Raw genomic sequence first — 14490 nt, forward strand, 5'->3', positions numbered from 1 at the left:
AGCTGCTGTTAAGTTTTCAGCTGTATCACAGTGGAGATGCTTCCTGGTCTTTTCTTTGCCTCAAAAAACTCTCTTCAATTTGTATGTCCAGTATGCATGAAGTTTTGTCAGTTATAACCTAAACACACTGTATGTTTCTCAGCCTAAATAGCAGTAGTGATTTTCTGCTTAAATGCCAATGACCAATAATTCATAAATGCAGAATAAAATTTGAAGTTGCATTTTTCTAATTCTTGTTTTGACATATAACAATAACTGAGCATTTAATTTCCATGTTTCTTAGCTGAACAAAAAATGGGTGAAACTTGCCAGAGACTAGATCTCAGTACAGCTAAAAAAAAATAATTTTAATTGATCCTTAAAAGAAACAGTCTTAAATAGAAACTTGGCTCAGGTTTCTCCAACTTCACAGGTTTTGATTGATGTCTCTGCCCTCATAGCAGACACTTTAAATCAAGAGGCCTTAACAGAAGTGTCCTTAGCTATGACAGCCTGATGGTGCGACTGCCTGTGCAGGAGAGCTGCAGCCAGTGTGTCTCTCTGAGTAAGTTGTAAGCTTCTGTAGGAGTTAAGATTCCTTCGGATGTGCCCAGAGCTGTAAATAGCGCCAGCTTTTAGAAGCCACTCAAAGCCAAGCAGGGAAAATACAGTGTAACACTCCAGCTCCGGGTGAAGAACAACGCTGGAGTTGACTTCAAAAGGGTCAGGATTTCACCCTATGCAAACCATACTTAAAAAGTCTTCCAGAGGATTTTGAATACTACAAAATGGTGTGACATTTAACATCTGAAGGCCAAATATATTACTTTGGAAGGTCAAAAGGATGAATGTGGGAGCAGTTGACTATACTGCCTTCTTCACTTCACACTGCACAGGTGAGATTTGAGTATTGCATTCAATTTTGGGTCTGTCACTACAGGAAAGACGTCCAGAGAATGGCAATGAAGTTATGAAGGGTCTTATGAGGAGTGGCAGAAGGAACTGGGATTGTTTAGTCTGGAGAAGAGGAGGCTCTGGGGAGACTATATGGCTCTCCACAAGTACTTGAAAGGAGGTTGTGGTGAGGTGGGAGGCAGCCTTTCTCCCAGATAACTGTGATAGGATGAGAGGTAATGGCCTCAAGTTGCACCAGGGGCAGTTCAGGTTTGATATAAGGAAAAAATTCTCAGAAAGAGTGGTGAGGCATTGGAACAGGCTGCCCAGGGAGGTGGTGGAGTCACAGTCCCTGGACATGTTCAGGAAGAGGGTAGATGTGGCAATTAGGGACACAGTTCAGTGAGCACGGTGGGAATGGGTCTTGGCTTTTTCAACCTTAATGATTCTGTGATTCTAAGTGTCTCCTTAAAAATCCTCCACCTCTACAATCACAAAGTCCTGGTCAGGAAGCAGCACAAGCCATCATCCTCAGTCAGTTGTCCCTAAATTCACCTAGGATCCAGCTTTGGGCCAGTGGTTACTCACCGAAAGTAAAATCTGGGCCCAGCTCTCAGTGACTCAAACCCTTCACTTGGTGCTGGAACACTTCAGCACTCCCTTGATTTTTTTGGCACTGGGAGTTTATGACCCAAATTCTGGGACACTGTCCCCATCCCACCCCTGTCTGAATTAGGCTATTCACTGTCCTTCTCCCCTGTGCTTCTAGGAGTCTAGTTTTGGAATGCCTGGAAGAAAAAGACATGATGCAAATCAGTTTAGAAAAGGATATAAAGTGATGCCAGGAGTGTGCAGTGTGGCCAGCAACCTTCCAGCATGACAAGAAGCACTGATTGCACAAGATCTGCATTCTTTAAGCGATTTCAATGCATTGTGTTCTGTTAATTACTGAGTTATTAGTAATTGCGAGAAGTCAACACATGCCAGCAGATAGGAACCCACCTAGCTGACGCTGGAAGCTCATTAGCAGCAGAAAAATAGATTGTAACTGCACATGAAATAGGAAGACTTGGCTGACTGCTGTGCTTTTAAGTACAGGTGAAAATGTTGCTGGATTATTTCAGAAAGAGACAGGAAGAGAAAATAAAGCAAGTTACCTCACAACAACTCATCAGCCAGGAGCAAGATGGACTTTATGTGCAGAGAAAGCTGCCGGCGATGGGACGCGGGCGCTGCTCACACTGCCGACCCCCCCGCGTCCTTGCGGTGCTCCCTTCCCAATCTCTGCCTACTGGGCAGCACGGGCTGCACCTTCGCCCTTGCCATGAGTCAGAAAAAACACAAAACCCCACGGCTGAGGCAGAGAGAAACTTTTCCTTCTAGATGTAAAACAACAGAAGCACGGTTTCAAATTCCCTTAAGAAGAGGGAAATACTCGGGGCTGTCATTTACCTCCGTACCCAAAGCCGCGTATTTGGCAGCCGGTGGCGGTGAGCCCATGCAAGTTTATATAACAGAGGCGAGCTGTCCCCGGCTGTGATGTAAGGGACGGGGCGGCGGTGCAGAGCGCCCATAGGGTTTCGCCCCACTCGGAGCAGTGCCACCCCAAAGCACACCGCCGGGCTCCGCACGTCCTCTGCTGCCCGCGCGGACGTGCACCGAGGGGGGGCGGGCGGGCAGGAACCGGGGGAACAAAGGAAAAGAGGAGCAAAGAAAGTTCGAGCCGCGCGGTCGCCCCCGCTCCGCGCTGCCTCCGTCGGCCACAGAGCCCCCCGCGGATCCCTCGGTTCCCCACCCCGCACCCCGCCGCCTCGTCCTTCCTCCTCGCTCCAACCGCCCCGCCCCGGGCTTCCCTTTAACGCGCGCTCCCGCCGCCAGCTCTGCCCCCTTTCCCCACACCCTCTCCGAAAGCGCGCGCACGCGCACCCGTCCCCCCGCCCCTCCCTCGGCGGCCGGGCTAATTGGCTGCCGGGCGCGCGCGCGGTGCTCGGGGAGGGGGCCTGGCGCGAGCGCGCGGAGGCGTCGGCGTCAGGGACGCGCGCGCGCGCGCGGCGACAGCGCCTTCACTTCTGTTCGGGCTGCGGGGGCAGGAGCGGCGGCGGTCGAGGTTGTGCGGGCAGCGTCCTCCGTTCGGCTCGGAGAGGGGAAAAAGGGCAGAAAGAAGAAAGGGAGCGCAGCGGGCGGGCGGCAGGCAGCGTGGGGCGGGCTCATGACTCAGTGAGCGGCCGCTGCCCCCCGCCAGCCCCTCGCCCGGCCGCAGCCGGGGCCGCCGTTACGGATCGTCCCACCGCCCGCGCCCCGCGCCAGCCGGAGAGCTCCGCTCGCAGGTAGCGGCCCCCCACCCCCGTGACCGACCCCCCGCAACCTCCGGCCCCTGTCTCCATCCCCAGCACCCCTCCCCCGCCCCGCCCCCGGCCCCATCCGCCCCCGGTGCCCTCTAGCAACTCTCCGCTCTTCTTTCGCACTCCTCGTCCCCCCTCCCACCACATCCTACCCCGCCCCCCACCGTCAGAACCCCCCCATTTCGTCCCCTCGGTGCCCCCTGCCGTGCCCCGACGCCGCCCTCCCGCAGTCCTCCGTGTCCCGGTTGCGGGTCGGGCCGGGGCGTCCCCTCGTGTGCCCCCTCCCGTGGCCGGCCCCGGGGCTTCGGGTGATGAAGGTGAGGATGACGCTCTCAACCCGTCTTTACTCGCGGGAAATCAGGACCGCAGACGGAGGCATCCCCGCGGTCTATCCCCCTCTTCCCCCGCCTTCCCCCTCCCGTCGTCCCCCCGAGACCCGCCTGGATCCCTTGCCTCGGCCGCAGGGTTTACAGGGGGGCACTCCTTGCCTACGTGTTTGTTTTCCCTTCTGAGAAGGCGGGGAGGGAGAGAAGTGCCCGGGGCTGACTGTGACCGAGGCTGCTCCTCCGGAGCTCCTCCGTTTACAATCTCCACTCCTAATCCCAGCCCTGCTGAATCATCCCGGGGGAAGCAGGCGGGCTCCCGGTCTCTGCCCTCCCGTTCCTTTTCGGGGCGCGGGGCGGGAGGTCGGGACCCCCGAGCCGGACATCCCCACACCCCGCTCGCCCCGCGGGCACGCTGCTGCTCTCGGCTCCGAGCAGCGCCCAGTGCTTGCCTTCCCGTTCGTAGCACCGGGATGCCTTCCCAGCGGTGTCATCCGCCTCTCGGTGTTTTTTTCCATTCTCTTATTTGTTCATCTGTTTATCTGCCTCCTGAGTTTGAGTTGCGAGCGTGTGACTTGGGGCCCTTTGGAAGGCACTCGGAGCGCGGCACGGAGCATCCCTTCAGCTGTGCCACATTTCTAAAATAGCGGCCATTGGGAGTAGAGAGCATGGGGAGAGTGCCCGGGGGTGTCACTGAGAAAAGGGGGGAAATCAGAAGGCAGCCAGACGTCAAATGACAGATTCAAGCATTTTCCTGCTGTAAATGCTGGCATTACATGTTACAGTAATTATATGCTCAGGGCTACTGTTACAGTGTTTGTCTGCTGGATAGTAACCTGAACTTAACCCAGCAATGCAGTTGGTTTGGGATAATAGTAATATTTATAGCCAAGATTATTTGCAGCAGATGTCCCATGCATGCAGGCTTCGTTAAATATGTTTTTAACTTTCTGGCCTGCAGTGTTAAAGCGTGTGTATGTGCATCAGGAAGGGAATTTTCTCTTGAAAATGAGATGTGTTAAGCAAAGTTCAGAACTAAAATCTAAAGTAAATAAAGGCTATCAAAAGTGCTATTGGAAGAGATCAGGTGGTATTTTCACTGTATGTAGAAGCAAAGAAAACAGGTACCTACAACCAAAATTGCACTGTTATTAAATGCATATTTTGACTTGTCAGAATATGGTACTTCTGTGCTCCATTACCTCTAAATCTTCAATTTGTTTTATCATTCCATCTGACAAGCAGGACATAAATACAGAGGCATTAACTCATGTAAATATGTGAACTGTGCTCAGTATCATCTTGTAGCTGTACAGCAGGGAAGGTTGTTCTGCTAAGGATTAACAATTTCTTACTTTAATTTTAGGAGTCAAAGCTGCTGTTATTTCAGTTGTTTTATGCAGTGAAGTGTGAATTTGTTTTATATAAATTTATGCAAGAAAATGTGTTTCAAAAATACCATTTTCAAAAATTGAGTCTAAATGTAGCATAAACTGGATAAGGGAAAATTCATCCCATATCCATTGCTTGCTATTTCTTGCACCATCTAATTATCTTGAACGTCTCAGGCTTGCACATTCTCCTTTCTGTTCAGCTTCATAAATTAGACCAAAAAAACCAAAAAAAAAAACAAAAAAAAAAAAACACCACCCTTAATCTTCTCCCTGGAGGTTATAAATGTATGATTGCCAAGGTGAATAGTTTGGCTCTTAATTGTGATGGTGGCCGTACCTAAGTAAAAGGAAAAGCAAGTGGAAGTTCACAGCAATGTAAAACTCTGGAGCAGACTCTGGATTTGGTCAGATTCAATCAGAAAACCTCCCTGATGTGTGGGGTTGTGTGGGTGTGAGCGAGGGATGTTGAGGCCTGTGTACCTTGAAGGTGGCTCCTTTGCTCTAGAGGAAGACAGATAACGTGCCCCTATCAGCTCCAGATTTGGCCTTAGTGATACTGGGGGTTTTTGTTTGTTGGTTTGGGGGTTGTTTTTTGCAATTTTCTAGCAGCCATCACTACCACATAGGCTAATTTACAGAAAGTTTCTCATGGACGTCTGCCCTTCATTAGAACGCTTTGAGAAGCATTAACAGCTGTAGCTCCTCATCTGCCATAGTGTTATACTATTTGAAAGGAAGGAAATAGTGAGAATAGCTAACCGGTATCTGAAGTGTGTGTGTAAATTGTGAGCTCGACTTCTGGAAGCAGGCTGGGATTCCTTGTAGCTCGTGATCCCTGACAGCTTTGTTGCCTCGTGGCAGAGAATACTTTTGTGTGTCCCCTCCCAGAAGCATAGCGTTTAGTAAACACAAACAGTTCTGTGTTAGTGCCTTTTGCTTCTGCAAGTGTTTCCATCCAGCATGCCAAGATGCGGATTTTGTAATGTGGAAACCAATGTTATAGACTTGGAATGAACCCATAGATTTATTTCATATGGGATAGCAGAGTCTCCAGATACCAGTAGCTCTGGGTTTTTAACAAACGGTGTGAGATGTGAGCTGGTGGCACAGTGATGAGAAAGTTAACTTATGGTATGACCAAGGGGTGGGAAAATCTCTTTTATGACAATGGTGTAATACTCACACAGTCATGTTTTGTGCTTAACTACAATAACTTGTGATTACCATAAATAATAAACCTACCTTCTCTTCATATATATTTGTTATGGAATTTGAAACGACCAATTCCCGAATTACTGTTAAGATGTTTATGGCAAAACTATTCAGTAGTAAGATGATCGAAGTGCTCTAATGCAAGTGTTTTAGTATGGAGACATGGATCTTGTGTGTTATTTCCTCCTGCAAGAAACACTGTTGGACAGCATCTTCTGGAAAAGCTGACTTTTGTGATCTGTGTTTGGTTCAGTGCAGCATCTGCCATGTCTGCGGAGGGGCAGAGAGTTGATGACAGTCCGAGCACTAGTGGAGGCAGCTCTGATGGAGATCAGCGCGAAGGTGTTCAGCCCGAACAAGAAAGGGAACAAGTTCAACCCAAGAAAAAAGAGGGCAAAATATCAAGCAAAACAGCTGCTAAACTGTCAACCAGTGCTAAAAGGTACAGTATTCCTTCTGTCTTTTTCTCTCCCTTTCTTGTTGTTCAGCTGGCCATCAGATGTTATGTACTGGTTCGATATATTCATTTTCTTACTGTTTTATTGTAGCACTACTATGTCAGTGTAACAGTCTTCTGAGGCTGGTCATGATAACGAGACCTGTATATAGTTTTTTCCTTTCTTTGACAAATTGGCTCTTTCACATGGTTTTAATAGTAGCCTGCATGATAAAAGCTGACATTTTTTTATTGCTAGTAAAACTCAGACAGTTTTGTAGCCTTATAAAATACATCTCTGTATGTGTATGTATGACTGATGTTGAAACTTGTCAGTGTAACTTACAGTTAATTAACCATAAACATTTCAGACAGTTCAGTAATTCAGCATGTTAGGACTACTGTAATACCTATTGCTGTAAAGTACTGCGTTCCCTTTTCCCAGATGGTCAGGTCAGAGACATTGAAGTGAACAACAAGTGCACTTGGGTTTCATTATTTTAAACTGTGGTCTGTTTTAATACCTATTTCTTTAGCATCTCTTTACTTCTTGAGAGGAAAAGTGGAACAACTATTGAAATTATTCTGATGGAATTGTTTGAGTTTGAAGGGAGCCTTAAAGGTAATCTAGTCCAACTCCCCAGGCATGAACAGGGACACCCTACAGATAAATCAGGGTGCTCAGAGCCCTGTCCAGCCTGACACTGAATGTTTCCAAGACATCTATGTGGTTGTGTTCATTTCCAGATAATGACTGTTATGTATGGTGCAGACTTGGGGAACTTAGTGCTTAGTGTTGCTCTATCAGTACTTACTGGTGTTAGTCCAGATAGCAGAATCCAGATGGGATTGCAGTGGTTGTAGTTAAACACTTTTAGCAGAATCTGATGAGATCAATTTTGCAGACTGTCCCAGATCCAGTTTTTCACTAATTCAAGGCAGTGTAAACTGCAAGAAAAGATGTTGGATATGTGCTGCAGTGCGGGAAAAAAGAATTGCACACAGAGTCTCACAAAAAAGGAGAAGGAAGCATCAAGGCCCAGTGCATGATTAGCATGCTTCTATCCTGCCCCAGGCACCTCCCTTGCAGTCAGCCTCTGTGAAGCCTTTGCCTTTTCTCCTTCCGGAGCAAGATGCTTTGTCAACACCCATTCCTACTGATGATGCTGTTCGGAGATTATCTAGTTGTATTGGTTATAGGATAGTCAGCAGAGCTTGCCAAAGTTTCTTTTTATGACTAAAAGAAAAAGAAGTTTAAAAAAAGATACACACACACACACACACACACACACACAAAAACACCAAAAAAAACAAAAACAAAAACAAAAAAAAAAACCAAACACCAAAAAATCCAAAACCAAACAAACCAAAAGCTTTCTTTTCAAGCCATAGTGCTACTCATTTAGTCAATTCCCACAGCCATTGTAGTTTCTGGACTTCTTCTGTCTGCTTGCTGCTATTGCTGTTTTTTAGTATAAGGAATATTGGACTAGACAGGAATGTGAAGGTCTCAACTCCAATTTTTAACATTTTTAGAGAAGACTCTGTACAATGTCTGATGTGATGACTCTGTGATTCCAACAAGGGCCTGTGGACACCATCGTATTAAAAAATTAATAATGATATGTCAGAAATTGGTCTATTAATCTTAGCTTTGCATCTTCAAAGCTTAGAGCTTTTATCAACACGCATTTCAGAGTGATAAAATTACTTAAACCTTTTAAAGTTTAATCATATCTGCTTATGATTCTGCTGAAGCTAGTTATGCCAGTTGCTGACATCAGTACATTTTTGCTGGTTAGACTGTAATGAGAGTTTCACGTTTACTAATATTGAAGAAAAGCCTTTGATTATGCATTATAAAAGCTGAGATGATTTATAAAAGTATAAGGCTTCTGTAGATAAGCGAACAATAAATAACACTTAATAAATGTATTTTCAGAAGTGCTGGTTGTCATAAAACTATTGAAGAATCACAGCAATGTAGTCTTTAGAGCAGTATAGTTGAGGTTTTTGTAGTTGTGTAGTCTATTCAGTAGTTTTGTCAGCATGTTACAATGAGGATAACGTTTCTGTAAACATTCTTAATCTGATCTGGTATTTGTATAACAGGTTTTGTTTCTTTGCTTTTTGATTAAAAGCAGTAAAACCTCAAGGAAGGAAAATCAGTCATTAGAGGACGAGGAAAATCTGAAATTAAAGTTGAGGAATAAAAGGAGAGAAAAAACATGAAAGGAGGGAAAACATATCACATCTCATGCTGATGATGTTTTATATAGTCGATTTCTGTAATGTGTTGGTTTTTTTTTTCATTAGAAATGAATGATATTGTGAGAATAAGGCTATGCTCCTTCAGTTGAATATAGTTTTTGACCATTAATGTTTTTAAAATTGAAACAAATTGAAGTAATTCAGCTGTCCTTCTGGAGGGAAAAATAAAAAAGACTGGATATGTGCTCAGCAACTTTTTCCATTGTTAGCTTTTGAATTCTTTGGTTTTCATGGCATTATACTAAGGTGACAGTAACCTTTTAGTTAAAACAGTCAACTCTGCTAACATCAGTAAAAAATCCAAACAACAGAAAGTGCAGTAATGAAGGAATTTTGACCAAAGCCTCAACTTCTGTTTAGAACAGAGAATGCTAGCAAGTAAATATAGCACTGGAATTAAATCATTCCCTGGTCTAATTCACAGGCTATGGGCTTCATTCTAACCTGAATTTGGAAGCCACATTTTTCCACCTGAAGGGACCTTTCTTGTGTACAGAAATGTAATCACAGTGTTTTTGAATTACTTTATGCTACCTGGGTTAGAATTAAGAATTTGTTCATTTGTAGTTGGCATGATTCTGTTCTACTTTTTCACTGTGTGGTTAAAAGAATTAGGCAATTAGGTCTACTTATTAAGAGTTTTCAGTAGCATTGACTTCATATAAATCAAGATTTAGAAGAGCTCTTTTTCACTTGTGTAAACACCCTGCTATCATGCCTTATGCAGGAGTGTGCTGCTTTAGCAATTTAATGCTTTTCAAAATGGTTTTGTTATGAAGGATATGTGGGACTGCTTGAATGTGTATTTAAGTGGCAGTGATTTTGTTTTTCTTATGCTAGCTTCGCTATGGGTGGCATCAAGAAGGCAGAACGCCTCCATATGCAGTCCTTCTCTGCTAGTACTTTTAAGGTTAGCCGCGATGCAGGTGTAATAGCTTACAGCATATGTCGTACAGTTTCCGGTCCTTCAATTTTCCTCACCCAGAGGGCATCACCCTAAATAGCAACCTTTCTTACCTAACATGTCAAGATTGAGAAACTCGCTGCATATCACAATTACAGTTCAGACATGGAATTGAATTGCTGTCCTTGAAAACAGCAGGCATCTTGTTACCTCTCAAGCAGCAAATCTTAGCCTGACCTTTGAATTGAGAAAAGTGTAACCATTCTTGGCTGACACAGTAGCTCGACAAATAAATGTATTGTTTTGCTCCTGAAGCTGATAGTTGAAAATCTGTCAACCTAAGTGTCCAGTCCAGGATTTCTTTTTATAAATATCTATGCTTGCAATGGATTGTGAACTTTAAAATCTCAGTTGTAGGTTTTCCTTTTTTTTTTTTTTTTTTTTTTTTTTTTAATTGAAAGAAGGAATATCTACTAATTAATAGGTTACATTTGTTAGAAAACAAACTAAAATGAACTTTTTTTCTTTTTTTTTAATTTCTTTTTTTCTCAGGATTGTTTATCATAGTGCTATTTCCAAGCAGTCTGCTGACCATGGTAGAAAAATGGATTGTTCTTTCTTACAAGAAAGATGCTTTGTACACGTGCATCTAATGTGATGATTGAATATTTTTCTTCTTTGAGCAGGAATCTAACTTTTTTTGGATGAATTTCCTGCGCAGTCACAGTTTCTGTACGATTGAAATTTATACCAGTGATTCTTAGTATTTCCTAAATAACCTGTACTTCACTATGGTGTATTGGTTCATGTCATTTCCATGAATTAAGAGGCATGTGTTATAGAAAAACAGATGTGGTAAAGTAGGTTATTGTCAGATAGTCCTTTTTTGCTTCTTTTTCTTTTAATCCCATTGAGAAATCTTCTAATGTATTCAGTTGTCCCTTAGCTTTAGCAATCTTTAACTGTTTCATGAAGGAAACAACAAACAGTCCCCCTAGGCTTGGAACACCAGTAAATATATGTCTGTGAGAATTAATAATATTTGAAATCCACAATGTACTCTTGTGCTTCTGAAGTTAGGGGAAGATTAACCTTTGCACTATTACTTGAAGGCAAGTACGTTTATTCTTTCCCATTGGTAAAATGGAGGGAAAACATGGTAATAGTAATTTTATATTTTTATATAGATATAGGGAAAGAGGGAGACAGACAAACAGAGGTCAGGCGATGCCTTTTAAGATCAAACAGAGAACAGCAGATCTGATGTTGCTGGTTAAATGTCCTACATGTACTGCTCAGAGCTTTGATTACTAGAGAGACTTCTACCCCCCACTCTTAATATGTTGTAAACCAGTGAGTATGTCATTAGTTTACATATACACACACATTGTATATTGAATTATTTTAATATAGAATCCTTTTTCCCTTACAATAACGTAACTGCACTGAGCCAGAAAATCCAAAGAAAGAAGTGCCAGAGAGGACTTGCAAAAATATGTGGGTTTTTTTTTTTGTTTTGTTTTGTTTTGTTTTTGTTTTGTTTTTGCCAGAGACCGCATAGGCTCACGGTGAATCCTCTGTGGTCAGTGAAGGAAATGAGGCACATCTTCTCTTGTGCCAGATTCTGAAGGCAACTCAATAGAGATTTGGAGTGAGTGCCAGAGCAGTGGAATAACTCATGCAGACAAAGGCTAGCTTGAGTGTTGGAGGTCTCTATCAGAGCAAGGCTCTCTGGGATGTTATCTGATGATTTAATTGTAACTTTGAATGCCATGACATGTGAGCAAGCTATTGCATGTCAGCTGCTGTAAAGAGACTGTTTATGAATGTGCTCCCAGCAGGAATGCAAGGTAAATTAAAGTTACAACAAAAGAGATATAAGGTGTATACATTGTTTTGAGTAGTAGCAGGAGCAGGAGAGTAGGCATGAACAGTTTGCTGAGTGTGGTGTTAATGTTGCAGCTTTTGGGGGGGGGGGGGGGGGGAGGCTGGGGGGGGGGGGAAGCTCAAGTAAAACATCTCCTTATCTTAGATACTTTCTAAAGCAATTAGGACTTTTAAACATGAAGTATCACCTGATCAATTCTTATTGCTTGAAACAGCAAGGTGTTTTGTTCTTGCTTCCTGAATCGCAGGAAAAGCTCAATCTTAGACCATTCCAGTGCTGTTGGCATTTGAAATTGAAATGTATTTAATTTTATTAAACCAGAACAGAAGAAGAAAAAGAAAGGAGACTCTACCCATCTGTTTTCAGAATGAAAGTGAATGGATTCAGATTTAGGAGGACAAATGGAAGGTTTCTGATCTAGGTCTTAGGCTATATTTGCAAGCCCATTCTTGGTGTCTCAAGGACACATCATAATGCAATGAAGTATTAACTGCTCCTATTTTCATATGTACAGCAAAGGAATAACCTCTGACTCCAGAAGTTTAATGCCATGATTTTCTAATCTACCAGAATTTAGAAGCAGTTTGTAGAAAAAGCAAATAAACCTATAAAACGTGAAATTAGTGGAGATTTCATGCTATTTACATTTTCTGTGTTTTGGAATAGTGATACAGTAAATTTTGAAAACATGATGAAACTTTGCCATAGACAGAAGAAATATTTTAAGCATTTCCCACTGATGTAAGATGAGGAAATATTGGTGGTAGGTGGGCAGTTAGGCTGGATGATCTTGGAGGCCTTTTCCAACCTTGGTGATTCTATGATTCTAAGATCTCCTCCCTTTTGAAAGATGCAAATAGTCAGGGTAGTTTAAATACAGCAGCTTTTTTAAACAGCGTTTGGTGTACTGGACTTCACTAATCAGATTTTTCCTTTTAAAAAATGTGTTGGGCTTGCAGTGTTACCATGAGTTTCTGCAAATATTGATTAAGCAGTCTGTGTTTGTATTTTCACAAGAAAGAAATGATGCTTACTGGGGAAATTCTACTTCCTGGAGATGTAAATATAAGCAAATAAACATTCAATTTATTCCTGTCTACAGGAATAACTGATGTCTATATGTAGGGGTGGAGTGGACAGAGGTTGGAAGAGAAGTTGGGGAGTCTGAAAACGCTACTTTTTCTTTTCAACTGCATTAGAGGATAGAAGTAATATTCTTTATTAACAAATCTTACCAATGTACGTTCTAATTATTTTAGAATTTGATTGCTAAAGTGTTGGAGTTTCTGGTTTACATCGGTTTCCTCTACAGTCTTTGGTTTGTTGATTCTTTACAGCCATAAAGCTAACTCATACTGGCATAATGGGAACTTTAAAGGTGTCTGTGAGACTCCTTAGCATGTAAGATCGTATTTAGATCTTGAAATTATAGAGGACTAGTGTAAACTGGTCACTTCCTTTTGTTGTATATGAGTTTATTTGGATATATGTATGGGAACTGCTGAATCACGGCCTGAACCTCTGATTGATCACCTGAGGCGAGCCATGAGTCACCAGAGGAGCACAGGTGAAGGCAATTCTCCTGTGCTGCCGGAAGTGGTGGAGCCAGGCTCCAGCCCTCCTAGACCTTTTTAAGAGCTGGCTACCAGTGGGGAAGGATCTCTTCTGGAGATCTGCTCCGTTGGAGTTTTGTAAGTGAGCCCAGGTTAGGGGTAAGCTTTCTATCTATTTTCTTTTTGTTATCGTAATCTGCTTTGCCAAACTCTCTTGTTTATTTTATAATTATAACATCTTAATATTCATTGATTATACACATACACCACTTCTTTTTTTTTTTGTCCAATATTATGTGCAAAAAGGGTGGCAGTCATTTTGAACTGGCTGTGTATGCACTTCACATCAGATCTGAGATCTTAGGTTGTGGCTTGAGCACTTATGCAAGGAACTTTAGTTGTGCTATTGTGCAGTTTTCCTTTCTTAGTGTGGCCGTAAAATAAAGTATAATCTGCATCTGTACTATCTGAGACCTTTTGCAGGAGGAAGAGAGAAGAAAATATTGAGGGTACACTTTCTTTTCCTTCCTCTTTCTAAACACTTATGTTTTTGCCCTGAAATAGCCTATAAAAAGGCCTTGGGATATAGTTTAAGATGACAATTGCACTTCTGTATACGGCTTGGTAACTGTAAGCTCCTACAAATTAATGTGGAGGTTCTGTGAGCTCTTATCCTTCACACTTGATCTTTTCTGTAGGTGAAAATGCTCACTGCCATGCAAACACTAGCACGGAGAGAAGGATCCATACTGCTAGATATGAAGTAGAACAAGAATCCAAGTGCTTGGCATGGTAGCACAGGCCTGAAGAGCATCCAAATCCTTAACAACAGTATTGTAGGGCCTAGAGGAGTAGCTCCATAGGGTGCTGGTAACTAAGAGGCAGCTGCTGGGTACATGTTGCAAGCAGACCTTTATCAGTGGCCTGAAGCACCTGGTAGGGGACTGTGCAGGTGTTCAGATGACAACAAACTGGGGGGAGCAGGGCTACTGCCTAGTGGGACCTAGGCTGAGAGGCAGATAGGTAGGGAGTAAACAGAGGCATATGAAGCATTTAACTTGTGTTATTGAGCAAAGGAGCTGAGCACACTGACCAACAGGAAGAGCAGGATTTTCTAGGCATTTGTACATGGAACAGTTAGTCCAAGACTTAGATGTTCACATTTGGTTTTCTTTTAAAGTTTTGATTTTTAGCATTTTGATCTTGAGCAGTTTCATGAACTCCTTTAGCATCAGCTTTCTATTAGCAATGTCAAGAACTATATTTTATCATATTTGACTGCTGTAGAAATGTT

The 14490-nt window shown here is 43.1% G+C and overlaps 1 protein-coding gene across 3 annotated transcripts in view; it reads left to right on the top strand.

Moving 5' to 3' along the window:
* Positions 1–2869: 2869 nt before the first annotated feature.
* LOC125696500 (ubiquitin-conjugating enzyme E2 E2) overlaps positions 2870–14490 on the top strand; it is a 205665-nt gene continuing 194044 nt past the window's right edge. Inside the window, exons 1-2 of one of the 3 annotated variants that reach the window (XM_048952263.1) lie at positions 2870–3200; positions 6398–6586. In XM_048952263.1, coding sequence (XP_048808220.1) covers positions 6411–6586 — 176 coding nt within the window. In that variant the 5' untranslated portion in view covers positions 2870–3200; positions 6398–6410. Of the gene's footprint in view, positions 3201–3435; positions 3533–6397; positions 6587–14490 lie in introns of those variants that run through there. The other 2 variants (XM_048952265.1, XM_048952266.1) reach the window with 2 other exon arrangements.

This window comes from Lagopus muta, chromosome 7, assembly GCF_023343835.1.
Source record: "Lagopus muta isolate bLagMut1 chromosome 7, bLagMut1 primary, whole genome shotgun sequence".
NCBI classification, from domain to species: Eukaryota; Metazoa; Chordata; class Aves; order Galliformes; family Phasianidae; genus Lagopus; species Lagopus muta.